Source organism: Phoenix dactylifera, chromosome 7 (assembly GCF_051530095.1).
Source record: "Phoenix dactylifera cultivar Ajwa chromosome 7, Ajwa_hap1_PhDact_Kaust_v1.1, whole genome shotgun sequence".
NCBI classification, from domain to species: domain Eukaryota; kingdom Viridiplantae; phylum Streptophyta; class Magnoliopsida; order Arecales; family Arecaceae; genus Phoenix; species Phoenix dactylifera.
In genome coordinates this window covers 7,783,376-7,798,264 of record NC_143196.1, presented here as the reverse complement: position 1 = coordinate 7,798,264, position 14,889 = coordinate 7,783,376, and the positions used below count along the sequence as shown (strand labels likewise).

The 14,889-nt window shown below is 36.1% G+C and overlaps 1 protein-coding gene across 4 annotated transcripts; it reads left to right on the top strand.

The window, feature by feature from the left end:
• Positions 1 to 391: 391 nt before the first annotated feature.
• LOC103714931 (uncharacterized) lies at positions 392 to 13,041 on the top strand. 4 transcript variants are annotated; one of them, XM_008802406.6, is made up of 4 exons: positions 392 to 698; positions 776 to 879; positions 4,896 to 5,088; positions 12,146 to 13,041. In XM_008802406.6, the coding sequence occupies exons 2-4, from the start codon at positions 826 to 828 to the stop codon at positions 12,274 to 12,276; spliced, it is 378 nt and encodes a 125-aa protein (XP_008800628.1). In that variant the 5' UTR covers positions 392 to 698; positions 776 to 825; the 3' UTR covers positions 12,277 to 13,041. The 4 variants fall into 4 exon arrangements, with proteins under 4 accessions (XP_008800628.1, XP_008800627.1, XP_088557290.1 ...); XM_008802405.6 differs by having other exon boundaries at positions 487 to 698; positions 802 to 879; XM_088701164.1 differs by having other exon boundaries at positions 487 to 698; positions 802 to 879; positions 12,527 to 12,843.
• Positions 13,042 to 14,889: the final 1,848 nt, after the last annotated feature.

The window sequence follows — 14,889 nt, the reverse complement described above, 5'->3', positions numbered from 1 at the left end:
TTGGTAAATGTTGACCTAGTATTGCCATATCAAAGGCCACCATGATAAAAATACCAAGTCGATTGCCACATCGACATGTACAAAGATGTACGTTAAGAAAATGTAGGACTGCCAATAAATTTTTTTTCTATTTTGCAAGAAAAGTTGGGGGAGTGTTAATAGTTCTTGCATCAATATGTTCATATCTCTCTCTCTCTCCCCCAATTTTGCTACAAAACCCACATGCTAAGTTGATGATGAAATATCAATTGCAATTGAGCATGCTCCCCATGCATGCATATGTACAGCTAAAAGCCTCATGGATCAGATGACGGAGCCCATCCAATGCTATAAAAAGTTGTGGTCCCCCTGAGGACTTAAACTAGGACACGCTGCCGGTCAAAAGTCTCTCGGTGACAAGCCGAGGTTGGTCCCCTCCCACTCCACTCTCAACCCTCTCGCAATCTCCCTTTGCCTTTAAAAAAAGCCGAATCCCATCCACTGCCTATAGTAAATGTAGAAGAATTAGCTGCAAAGAGCACCGCATTTTCTCTCCTGTCTTCTTTGCAGTGGCAAGAAAACCTACGAAGCTTCCTGTAGAGATTGGCCCACAAATCCCATTTTCCGAGCTTCGTTTCTTCGCCAGTTGCAGAGATCTCCGCTCCAATCGATCGGTGATCGTCGGTCACTTTCTCTAAAGATTTGAATCTTTCACGACGGTAATCTTTGTGGCTGTTTTGAAGATTGTTTGTAGAATTATAAGCGTTTGTGTCTATCGGTGGGGAATTTGATGTAGGAATGGCTTGGGATTTGGAATTCTAGGGTTTCTTTTTGCGGACGAGGGAGATGCACAAGGGCCGGTCCCCGGAGCCTTTAGATTTCTTCATCTGGACCGTCGAGGTATGTTTTTCGTCTCTCTAAAAGTTTTTTATCAGATGTAAGTGATTTTCTGTAGATTAATTGCATCAGGGGACGTGTTAGAATGGACAAAAAGACTGCTCATTCTTTTTTCAATCTCAGAGAATTCATCAGATCTAAGTGATGTTTTGGAGATTAATTTCATAAATGGACATGTTGGAAAGGGAGAAAGATCGATTTTTCCCTTTTAAATTTCTTTTCGCCATTCTTTTTTCGATCTCCTGATTGTGGCTGAAGTTGCCAATTAATATATGATTTTATCTTAATTGGTGACATGACTTGTGAGCTCGCTAAATTTTTATCTGAAATTCCACTTATCAGATGTATAATGGTGGTATTGTTGTACAATCAGTGGTCAGACCGAACTGGATCACCTCCGGAACTAAGCATGGCTAGTTTTATACCATGCTACTGGATTTTTTGCCAGCTAGCCTGTAGGCATTTTGCTTGTTTTCTGAAATATATGCGTGCCTTGATATGTGGAAGAACTATTTAGTGTAAGGTTCATGATGCAAAAAACATGTAGTTATTGGGACAGAGAACGCATAAATATTAGGAGTAATTGAACGATTTGGGGTTCTTCGAAAGAATTAAGATTTTGTGGATTCAATTTCATTTGACAATTCTTGGTCTTGTGATTTTCTTTTTTGTTATCCTTTTCTTGTCCTCTTTTTCTGGGTGTTGTGGTTGTTTAGAGGCCACTCTGTCACATCTGGCGCATGATTGTAGCAGGTCCATTGACAGGTGTGTTTCTTGTCTAACATGAAACTGACAGGATAAGATGGACAGTGAAGTTTTAATCGGTGATATGTGAAATGATGAAACAAGTGCTCCTTACTTAACATCCTGGTTTCACAGTTTACTTCTACCAGTTAGTATTTTTTTTCCTTTTATTTTTTTTTTGTTTAGAAGCATCAACATGATGGCATATGATTTGTACTTTCCTTCATACTCCCTTGATGCATTTACCAATTGGAGTCCTTCGCTTGTTTTCATCCAACATCGTATACATGAAATATTCTAATCAACTGTAGTCCTTTGAAAGGAAGTTAAAGTTACTATTGGTAAATGGCTAAAAAATTGCTGTATGGGTATGCCATACCAGAATTATTGGTTTTTTTTTTTTTTACTTTGTGTAAGTTAAACTATACATTGACAGTAAATCCATATTCTCCATATGTGGAATGGTGTATTGTGACCCCTATTTGGTTTGATACGCAATCATGTATGGTGAAAAATTGGTGACTATGAATATTGATGAATCAATCATGTTTTAAAAAAATAACTATCTTGGAGGAAAAATAAGACTGCTTTTGATGACTCAAAATTAAACATATGCATGTTATCTGCCTGACTTATCAGGGGTACTAACGAATTAATAAGTTACATTTCATAAACATTTTCAAATTATTTTGGACCAAAAAGACAATTTAAACTTGTCAGGTGCTGTGCAGATATTGATTATTTGTGTGAATGGACCATAAGGAGTGTGAAGTAGTTGTCTTCCGTTTCCTGATAATGTTGTTTAACTTGAAATGTCCAAGTATTTCGCATCATATAATCTGCTCAAGCCTTTTGTAATCTCATAGTTTTTTTTTTAGCTTGGCGTTATATCTTGGAGCTTAAACGTTAAAAAAGTTGTCGGCCAAGTGCTCTTTTTTGTATTTTGCATCTCCTTGAGATATGTAGATGGGTTATTGGTCTCCACAGACACAGTCTTGGTATCAGCTGGAGGAGATGTATAAGCAGAATTTAATAGATCTAAGGGCTCGGAATAGAATTTATGTATTTCCATGCCATTGGTTGTCTTAAATCACTATGAGGGTCGCACGGACCCTGCTATTGCCATATACACCATCTTTTACCTTTTTTAATTATTTATGGCACTGCTTTGCTAATGTTGATCCCCAAAAACTTTCTGATTCTAATGGAAAGATGATGAAGGAGAGAGCTATCCATTTACTCCACCTAAAATTTAGTGAAGATGCATGCTACTTTTGTCATTTACAATTTGTTATTCTGATGGATGTATACCATCAGCTGTTGAAAAGTTCTAATATCATTACTCAGGTTTCTTTTGTGTTAGCAGATAATGAATTCTCTAAATATTAGTATGGTAGCACTATATGATTCTCTTTGTATTGTTTATATTGATAGAAACTCTTCTCTGTTAACTCAGAAAAGAATGTAATGCTTATAGAAGAAACTTAATGCTATGCAACACCCCCCCCCCCCCCCCCCCAACCCCCCCAAAAAAAAACAAAAAAAAAAGCAATCGAAACATGTATCTTTTCTCTTATGGTAGGCCTTTTTATTTTTGGTGCTACGAGTGATTAGATTATCTTTATTGAAAATTCATAACTTGCTATTTCGTCGATTGTTCTATTGAGTCCAGATGGTCAATTGTATATTTGGTTGGTTGATCAAGTATGCATATCATCAGATTTTTTTATCCACCAATGAGTAGATAATATCAGATAATTGATTTTACACTTCATGACTGTTGTGTAATGTTGCATCCACCTGATCAATTGGCATACCTTGATTTCTATTGAGTTTTTATTATTTCAGAGTATTTACCATAGAGAAGGTAGTCATGCATGGCTTTTAGGAGTAAAAAATGGCATGTTATTTCTTGTGTTTCTTTAATTATCAGATAGCTCAGATATTTACTGATAAACTTCAATTGTGTTTAATGTTATTTCTTGTGTGACCTAGTCTATTTAACAAAAGAAAGTATGCAGAGGCAAATACTTAAAGTACTACACTGCCTCATTTGTGACCTGCTTCATTGATTTGACTAGTGTATTTTGTAAAGAACTGTCCACACCTCAGATTTTTAAAGCAGGTATCCTTCTTTGCTAAGCTTTGTTTGAAATATAAGCAAAGCGACTCCCATCTCGTTGAGTAGTGTTAGCTCAACAACCTTCGATAATTTCATATAATAAGAAAAACTTTTAAAAATAGGTATCCCTTGTTCTACTTGAACTTTACTTTGTATTTATCCCCTTCTTTTCTAGACATTTTAACCTGACTCTAGGGCGCTCTCTACAATAGGTCACACGTGGTTAGTACTATATGGGGTCCTACTTCACATTCTTTTCTATCAGCAAGCAATTCCTAAACTTCTTTTGTACTTATTAGTAAAGTATCTTTTTCTATCTCAAACTCACCCATCTCAACAATGTAGTTCATTATAAACTGATCTTATACTCATATTACTTCCTTTCAATCTTCAATGGATTGTCCAGCATTTTGATTTTGATCTAGATAACTAAGCTGCTTATAGGAGATGTAGAAATTAAAATAAGGGCTTTGGGAATAGATGGCTGCTCATTTTATTTTAGAACTATATAAGGTTCAATATTCCTTCTTTGTGAACACTTTCGCATTCCCCAAATGATCCTCCCTTTCTTGAAATAACCCATTTTGGCTAAAATAATAGGATTAGGATCCGGCGGTGCCTGCTTTACCAAAAATAACCAAGAGATCAGGAGCCGCCAGCAAGTTTCTTTATGGGCGCAGTTCCTCATGCAAGATTTTTCCTGTCCATGCTTCCTCTCACAAAGGCCCAGCTAATATGGGTCTACCAATGCCATGACCGGGATCCGACAGTGCTTTTTCCTGCATGGTCTGCTCAATTTACGGGTTTTCTCCATCCACTACCCTTTCATGATGACCTTTCCATGGCAATGAGATATCCACGAGACTATTTGGTATAAATGAAGTTTTTACGGGCAGCCTGCTTACTTGGGACATTAACGCTTTTTAGAAGAATTACATACTCATAGACATTAGCCCTATTGAGTAACAGGGGTGGGCTGATTGAGCTATAATCAATCCAAATTAAACCCAATTAAAGAAGTAGAAAACCCAGCCTAATAATTTTTATTTGATAAGCATGCATATGCTTGCACGATATAACTAGTAATTAAAAATTGTTCACAATATTGTATTGCTATTTTTTTTCATGGCCTGATAGATAAATATGATTTCAGGATGTTGGGTTATGGCTGGAAGAAATAAATCTGGGCAGCTACCGCCAGGTTTTTGAAGATAATGCTGTCAATGGAGAGTACTTAGAGAGCTTATCCATGTTCACAACGGAACAGATTCTGCGGTTTATCAGACGATGCCACATGAAATGGGGAGATTTTATTACACTCTGCAAGGAGTTACGGCGCATTAAAGGTTTTGTTCTTCACCTATCTTCATTTTTTTATTCATAATTGAGTGGATTATATTTTTTATTTTCTGACTAATATTCTTTGAATTTGTGCTCAATGAAACCAACACTTTATGGATTGATTACGTTGCAGAAACCTGTTTGTAAAATTATTTGGTGTTTGGACATTGATTTGCTCAATAGATTTCTAGCATGTGGTATTTGTCATATGAACATTAGCGTGTGTCTGTTTTGAACATAAAATGCTGACAGCAGTCAAGAGGCAAGTCCATTTATTAGGTTGTCAAGCTAGAAGTTTTGAAATGCAGTTCACCTGTATGACATTTGATGGTTCATGTGGTTTGGATTAACGGCCGTGTTTCCTCGTCATTAGTCAGGATACAAGAAAAGAATAGTTCTGATCTGAGTACACTATATTCCAAAATGACTTAATTGGGATGATCTTTGTGCTTATGTACAAAAATCCCTTGCTAACCTACCATTTCTTGTTCATATCTGTGTTTAACATTAATAAATACACTTCATCTGTTTGTTTTGTCCTTAATCTCCCAGTAGATCCAGCAAATGCCTTATGGCCTTAGTCCTTTGTATTTGCACTTAAAAATACTTAAAAATACTCTTAGAATAATATACATTTTTTGAATAATATGTGCATCTGTATGCCTACGCATTCTGCACTTTCACATTTTGAGTCAGCAACTATTAAGAAATAAATATTATTGCTAGTAAGAAAGGATAGCTCCTGTATTGCTGAGTAGTTGCTTAGGATTTTAGAGGGGAAACAACTGTTTGCATGTGTGGCTGCAGCATTTGGCAATTGAACCATTTTTCTTTTCTTGCCATTTTTCGGGTGAAATTTCATTTCATTTGATGTTCGGGATGAAAAAGATCCAGATGGTTGATTCTTTACATAATAAAGTTTTCAGATCTGCAACAATTGCAGAAATCCAATATTTACATGGAAAATCTGTACATGAGATTGATTATAATTTGGTCAGGGGGCACATACTCAGGTCCCAGATTTATTTTGTTCAATCAAGTAGACAAACAAGAAGGGAAAGATTGTAGATAATAAGAAAACTGGATTTCATTAAATTTTGTCATGCACTTAGTTACACCATTTTTTCCTTTTCTTTTCTTTTTATAATATAAAACTTACTTTAAACATGAATATCTTAGATTAGAAGATACATGAGAGAGAGAGAGGGGTGGCATGGCCAGCAGTAGCTCAAACATATATATATTTCTTCTATTTTTCCTCTGATTTCTCTTTCCTTTTTTATATCTTTTCCTTCATTTCTTTCATATTCTCTATCACTCTTCCCAATTCGTTTTTTAAGTACCATAGATAATTCATAACTGTCTCGATGAAATTAAGGGATTTGATGTCCAAAAGCTTCTATTGATCAGCAATTTTTCCCTTTCTGCTGCATCTTTTCTCGTCGTTCCACCGGCGCGCATGCTATCGGCAGATAAGAAGTGGCATGAACCAAGCAGGGTCTTATTTTAGGTTATTTATATTGCAGTCTAGAAGCTTGGTTAGAGCTTCACTAGATCATTTTTGGTTTCTTTTCGTCTCGGAAAGCTTATGGAATTGTCTGAAATTAGTGGCTTTGATATGATTTGATGATTTTCAGGTTGAATAATTTGTCCTTTACATTTAGTATGCAAAACTTTATGATGGAAAATCTTCTTTCGTTCAGTTCTAATTGTCATGGTAGATTTTGTGGACCATGGAGGTTGATTATTAAGCTGCTGCTTTTTTTCTTCCTTCATTTCGTCTTTTCCTTCTGACCGTGTTCATCAACATCTTGTTACTTCTTGTTGATCTTTACCCTCTTCCTTTTGTGTTAATTAATAACTGAAGGGTAATCTAAAGCTGAGAATAAGCATGAAATGAGCATTTTGAAAAATTCTATAAATTGACTACTGCTATTAAGAGGGAAGACTCCATTTGCTGATCATGCAAATAAATTGCTTAAAATACTCTTGACTTAAGAGTAAATTTCAACACCTAAACTTCCTTGATGATGAAGCAACCTAAAGTAGCATTGCTAAGTTAGAAAAGTGAGGTCTTTTTAGGTTTTCTTTGAAAAATCAATTGAATCCATGTTTAATTTGAATAGAATGGTGAAATTGAAGAAATTATATCAAAGGCACTATAAATTCAGGTCTCTAGGCAGTTTTATCTAGACACTTAAAATTTTGGCTTTTTGATGTGTCCAAACACTTGTACACCCTGACACTTCATGACCGTTCTCAACCAAGGGTTGAAGTATCAGTACTGGTACCATATTGGTATAGTACAAATTGCATGGTACCGTACCAAGGCACAATGTGCCTTTTAAAGCAAGTACAATAAAATAGAGTTGAAATACTATGTGTCAATACTATACTAGTTTAGGGGCATAGCGGTATCCGTACCTAATTAGTATGATCTGCTATGCTTGGTACAGACTGATATAATGCAATACTTAAATCTTTGATACTTAATAAACAAATCATGATATCATCAAAGTTCCATGTAAAAATTTGGTAGTTATACTTAGATGCTTTTTTAAATGTGTTTTTTCAATTGAAATCCATTAGCAAATGTAGAATTAAAATTTACAATAGATATAATTAATTATCGTAGGGTATGCCAAACCATATTACAAAAAACAAATCTAAGGTATGAGTTGTAATCTAGATGTAGTAGTCATAAGACTAACACATTGAGTGTTGAACATCAGCGACAGTCCAAACAAAGGGGGCTACATTAATAGTGAAAAAATAGATGTTAATATCTCATTATGGAAGCAAGAACGATTTAAATTATAGACATACCGAACAAAAAGACTTATAAAAACACATGAAATATAAAAGCTTCCCATTCCTTGAACTTGAACTTAGTCTTTTCTTCCTTGCCACCTCCAGCTTGAAGCTTTCGATCATTCTTGCTGTATCGTTGGTTTCATCTCCATGAAACTCATCTCGTTCTCCAAGCAAGTTCTTGTGCAACATGGAAAATCAGGAATTAGAATGTGCCTCTTGATTGGAATAATCCCTTTTTGAACCACCTCTTTAACTCGCAATTCTGGCATTCCTTCCTACATATTTTTGTCATCCACCTTATTGTGTAGCTGTTGTAAATAATAGCACACTCTTTCTTCACTGTTTTCCTGATATCAGCAGCATGTCACTCACTAAGGCAATCCTAGAAGGGGCATTACAGGCAGGGCCTAGTGTCTCTAAGAGTATAACATGGAGGTATCTCATCTCCTTTGGTTTTTAAAATGACAATATGGAACTGTCATCTCTCCCCACCAGATAAGATAACCATGTTATGGTGTTTGATGTGATTTCTCTCCCGACCAGTATGAAACTGATGATGAGATTGCAGAGGAATTGGTCAGAGAAGCACTTCATTTGTGATGCACTGTGAGAGGAAAACAATATTACCAACTTTGCCTTCCTCTTAAGATTTTCATGGCAAACTGGTTGTTGCTGGTGAGATCTTCCTTTGGCTGCCACTCTTCTCTAATGCTCAGGGCCTACTTAAACTTCTGACATGGTTGCCAAGTGTAGTTGCTCCTGACTTCCATTATTGTTAGGAAAGCTTCAATGAAATTTGTTGTGTTGTTGTTCTTGAACATGAACCACATGGTGTCTGGTAGAAGGCAGACTGGCAAACATTGTCAATGGCAAGCTAGTCAAGGTGCTATTTGTGGCAGCAATTTCTTTAAGGAGGGGGATAAGGCGAGTAGCGATCTCAAAATAAACATATTCCAAGGCAAAGCTGCTCTTTTTTTTTTTTATTTAGCTTAACCTGCCCCTAGCAATTCTTGATTGGAGCTTCCATTGATTGCAATCTGCACTAAAAATTCCATGGCCAAGCAATGGTGGTGAAGTCCTTGCCCGCAAGTAATTGCTGAAATTCATTACAGGAACTTGCTTGACATTTTGTGTTTTGGTAATGACAACCTTTAATGACCTTGCGATGGTGTTGTTGGGATTGGGGAGCAATGTTTCCATCGTCCACTCTAGCAACCAGATTTTGTTTTACAAAATCACGAAGTATGTGGATTGGCAAGCAATGCTCCTCTTCTTTGATGAGAAGCCAATGGAGAAGGCAGTTGTGAGAGTGAGGAGTAATATGGCATGGGAGTGGAGGCCTCCATTTTCTTTGTTGGTAGAATAGTAATTTGATGAATTGATGAATTTTGAAATGAAGGTATTGATATTGACTCAGTCTAGTCATTTTCTTCGTAGTGTATTTAGAGGTATGAGATACACTTTCCCATGGATCTTGCATAAAGTTATTCCTTATCATCAACTTCATGCTTGTCAAGAGAAAAATCGCATCAAACGCTTTGAGAAGGTTCTTGTGGTTGTTCATTTCCTATAGTCAATTCTATAGAAGATTTATGATTACCTTGGTTCCTTCAAGGCATGCCAATTCTGACCAAATGGGACCTTTGACAAACTAAGAGAGATGAGACATCTCTAGTCTATACCATTGGATATGTCGAGGCTGGACATGCAATGTCCCTTAATTTGCAAACTGCCTTAATGGATGACATGTTGTTGAATGGGATGATAAATGAGTAGATTGCTGCATGCAATAGCTATTTCAGGGCGGTGATTGTGGAGTTATGAAGAAAGGTCTACTTAGTTTCCAAGCTAGAGATGTTTCTGGAAGATGATTCATTCCAGTTAAGGAGTTTGTTCCAATTCTTAATTTTTCATGCTAGACTAAGCACTTGTTCTGGGAAGGAGGTAGCTTACGTGCAAATGAAAGCAGTTGTTGCTTGTGTATTGAATGGTTTAAGCTGGGCATGTCAAGGAAGAAGGAAACCTAGGAATTTAGAGGCTACCATTCCATTTGTAGGTATTATTGCCTCTAGCAAACAACCTAATGTTTTAGGGCTCATTTGGATGCTGATATTTCCTAGTCCCCCTGACAAGCTATTGATCGGCAGCTATAATCATCCTGCGGGACTTAGTTGAACAGGACACTGAGACCTCCTGATTGTCTCCTGATCCCCTGATTTAAGCTATTTCTAGGTAATGGATTCGCCAAGAAGATTGTCTCCATTATCCCTATAATTTTGAGATTTGGAAGTTTCAAACTTTTCCCAACTTGAGAAAAGTGTCAGACTGTCCTCCTATGCTCTTCCCATCCTTATCTATAGAAGGTATATACCATCAATAAGTTAACAATACTTTATAATAACAATTTATATTATAATATATATATTATTATATTATAATAATAATATTATAATACTATTATAATAATAATTTTGGGATAATTGGAAGATCTAGAGCCTTTTTTAAAAAAAAGAAGTGTGGAAACATCGGTTTTTGATATGAACAAGAGATGAAGTTTGCAACTCTCCCCTTCTTAGTGTCTTGGAGATTTTCAGCAGTCAAAATTAATTCTCTTGTGTATCTACTGGATATTCATTCTATAAAACTGGCTTGAACTTTACATGAAGCTGTTTTAGGTTGTTGCTATCATTCCATATGATATATCACTTCCATATGAATTTAACATTGTTGTCCCTTTTTCAGACTTGTGCAAATGGTAATTGCATATATTGTTGTTTTTGTATTATAAATCCGTCATCATTCCATTGCAATTCTGCACACTCCTCCATTCTCATACTGGTTCAGTGTGATTTATCTAGGGATGAATCAAATATGTTTTCCCTGAAAAAAGATAGTTTGCTCTTTAGATTTTGGATGACTTCTTGTGATTCAAGTAGAAAGGTGGAAAATTGGACATTGATAGTCAAGATTTTAGAATGAGCTAAACATTTTATTGAAATCAAAATATTGGGGCGTAGGGTAGAGACAATGATGAGAAATACAACTGCTGCACCCTAACACTTAAATGTAGCTTGATTAGTTTTCTTTCTTTCTTTTTTTTGTCTGGATCTGTGCTCTGTTGGTCGAACCCTAGAATAATGAGTTGAATCCTTTTCTTATTCTCCAAAAAAGAAGAATAAATTTATTATGCAAGAGAAAAACTAGAGATACATCTATTTGACCTTCCTTTATATAGATAAATTGGCCTTCTATTTATGACAAGTTAAACTTTGAATGGAACTCCTTGGACACTAAAACTTACTGCTTACACACCACACACAACACACACACACACACACACACAGAGAGAGAGAGAGAGAGAGAGAGAGAGATTCTCTGAATATGTAGACTGTGGGGTGTGGGCAGTCAGTTTAACCTAAGGCTAACCTTTTTGCCTCAATATAGGCTTCTAAATTTGGTTCATGTGAACCCCAAACTTGCCATTTATCTGCTCATCTTTTCCCCATCTCCTTCTGATAGCCACAGCTGCTTATTTATCTTTTAAATCAGTGGGACTTGATATTTTTTTTGAGCTGTTTACTAACAGCTTAGGTTAAGGTTGATAACCAGCTTGTTCAAGCTTGTTCAAGCCAGAGGACAAGGGGAGCATAAGCCTTACGTTGAAGCTCAGTTTATGAACATGCTAAGACCAAACAGCGCCTGGTTTGCAAAAATAATTGGTGGAAGCTAGGTTTTGGCTTGATAACAATTTCATTTGAGTTCATTTAGTAGGAAACGAGCAAGCTTGAACATTGACAGTGAGGTCAGTTCATGCTTTGCTTGAGCTTGAACACTCCTTGGATGCATTTAGTGAGCCGATCATAGTCTAAAGCTTGATTCTTTTTCAGCTTAAATAATTTTGGGTCTATCTGAAATATATCACCCACCAAATTGAGGCCACATCAACCATAGTTTCTAGACATGCTAAAATCAGCATATAATCCTCTAGTAACAGTGTAACATCAACTATTTTTAAGGGACTCGACGAAAAGAGAGAATAAATAGAAGGACACTTAGAGAAAAGCAAATTAAAACTATCCCATCTATCACATGATTTTCAATACAGTGGTGGTGGTCGATTTGTTATTTCTTTTTCCTTCCGTTTGATATTTTTGTTTTGTATGCTAACAACCTGTGATTAAGCTGTATGCCATTGGTTTTAATGCAGCAAGTGTTCACTATTAACCTGTTTGGTGCATGTACATGCAGTTGCATGCCTGAAAGGAGAGCAAGCAGTTCGCAGGCCATGGTGGGCCCCATCATGCCTGTCAGTGGTGTTTGTTAGGGTGGCCAAGCGCAATAGGCAGTCTCGGGTTGTCTCCTTGAAGCTGGAACCTTGAGCTTCTACATGAAATCACCTTACCTCACATGCTACACCATACCCATTAACCTTTCCCTTGCGCCTCTGTTTTTCAATCCCCTTTCATTCCCTGTTTAACTTTTGGGATAATGGCATGTTGTTGCTATGGGCTAGTGGGTTATGAGGTGTTTTAGGTGTGCAGACAGTTTAGCTGTGCTTATCCCTGTTTTGTTATATATAATTTTCTAGTCGCTGTGTTATGTACTTGTTGATCAATTTTTCATATATAGGTTTTTGTTGTGGCTTGATCCAAGAAGATATAGCTTTTTATGAGGAAAATTATAGGAAATTCCGATCATCACACTTTTATGAAGCAGTGAAAGATGCTACGATTTTAATATTTGTGAAGAACAACCATCACAAGTCTTCCTTTCAGAACAAGGCATTACATGCCTGCTAAGTGAACGAGTCAGATTTTGATGTGCCCTCCCTCAAGATTTTGTTATCAAAGCAGTGTTTTAGCAACTGCACAGGACTGTGCAATTGGAAAGTGATCAAGGACTACTTGTTTCTGCTACAGATTTACTTCATCGAGTGACCACGTTTCTTTTTGCTAGATCAAAATGAAATTGTTGCAAATGAATCATTTAAAAACATTGTTGGAACATGTGTTTGTTTGTATGGTTTTGCACTTGTACAAGTCGCATGAGTTTTTGTTTTTTGTTGTTTGTTGTTGTTGTTCCATCGACACTAGGACATTGTAATGGATGGATAGAAAGCTGCGATATTAGATTCTCTGTGTTCAGCTCTGGTTTCCAGTTGTTTGGTTTTGCTATTCATACAGAAGTTCTATTCTTCTTTCTGTTGTGTTTGTTGATGAATGGTTGTAGAAGTGTAGTCCGCCAAAAGGTGGGGGAAAATGCTTGCTCCGGAGCTTCAAGGCTATATTTTATCAGTGACATCAGATTATACCAGCAAAAGCATGAACTTGTGACACTGCCAGAACAAACAGGAAAAGCAAGTTGTGGTGACTGCTTGGGCGTCGCTGGAACCTTTTTGGCAGCTCTGATTATCCAGTGCTCCTGAATATCTACATGGTTAAGGCCTGATCATCCCCTTAGTTGAATAAAGATCAAGAAAGCATTGCCTGCATGAGAAAACCCTGTAGATAAATTTACTCTTCATTTGCATCAGCATCTGAAGTTGGTTCGAACGCAATGTGGCCCTTGTCAACCCCACAAAAATCAAGCTCATTTCTGAAGCTCAGAACTGTAAATCTTGCATGGATCAATTCAGGTTGTTTACGGACTTCCCAGAGCTGGACCTGACCTCATTCTAATTTGACCAACTAATTTAATTCAAATATTCAGATTTAGTTCCTTGGTTCGTATCCGATCTTGGTCCACCAAAGATGAGGTTTCCGTCCAATTGTAAGATTTGAAGCGAATTCAGCTCAGTTCTATGTATGGTCTTGCATACTAGCAATTGGAACAGTTTTTGAGGCTCATGTCTTGTTTTGCATAATGAGAATTAGATGATAGGGGTATTATTTAGTTGCTGTCCTGTTATAACAGCTGTTGTATACTTGTATATGATGGGAGTACAATGGTAACTTGATATTTCATTGTTCACCTGATTGAAGTAATGACATTTTAAAATGAAATGCTGGTTCAGATTATATATTTCTTGAGCGAATGATGCTCTTATTCAACCATTATTCCTGATCTGATAGTTGAACCGGACAATTAGTCGCTGTTATTTATACTGCATGATAAAGGGAACTTTGATTTTGTAGAATGCTCCACAAACTTTCTGTATGATAAACATTCGTTCCTATTTTGCCATTAGTTTCTAATCCAAGACTTAATAAAAATTAACATTTTTAATTGCACAAGTATGTAATAAAAATTAAAGGTTTTCTCCTTTAAGTTTCCATCATTTTGTTATGTGCTGAGAGTCCAATTACAAAAATATTTTCTTTTTAAATATTTTTTTTCTCTATCATATGTTTCATCCAACTCATTGTTAAACCTAACAAGGCAAGTGTAGTAATCACATCATGATCCTAGTAAGCTTTAGATAAATTAATTAAAACTAAATATTTAAAGCTTTAGGTGATCAAAGTGATCATTTTGAGGATCAAAATCTTTATCTTTTTTTTATGCGATCCAAAGTGGTTGTCATATTACGATTTAGTTTGCCAAATAATTCACCACTTCCCCCTGTCCTCGGTTGTTAGTTGAAAGGTTCCTCTATGGCCAGGGCAGGGGTTCGAACCGTGGTGGAGAGGGAGAGAGAAAAGAGAGAGAATGAGGTACTTCAAAGTACCTCCGTTTTTCATTCTTTTTTTAAATAAATTAATTAAAACTAAATATTTAAAGTTTAAAAGGTTTTTAATCCATTTCTTGCTCACGTCAACTTTTGCTATAAAAATCATTATTAACCGTATTAAATTAAATATCTATCCCACCTGTACTTAGAAAATCAACTGACTACTACAAGAAAAAAAAAAAAACTAAATAAAAATAAAAGGGATGAGATGATCTCTATTTAATCTTTTATAGTAAATTAAAATCTGAGGTTTAAAATTCAAAAATTTTAAGAGAATCATTCTAGGGCAAACTTTTGCCCTAGAAAATTACATATTAATTTC

Excerpts from the sequence above, each read along its gene's own strand:
- LOC103714931 (XM_088701164.1), top strand. The coding sequence starts at position 826 with ATGCACAAGGGCCGGTCCCCGGAGCCTTTAGATTTCTTCATCTGGACC. Across the intron at positions 880-4,895 it reads TCTTCATCTGGACCGTCGAG|GATGTTGGGTTATGGCTGGA; the intron begins GTATGTTTTTCG and ends ATATGATTTCAG. Across the intron at positions 5,089-12,526 it reads GGAGTTACGGCGCATTAAAG|GTTTTTGTTGTGGCTTGATC; the intron begins GTTTTGTTCTTC and ends TTTCATATATAG.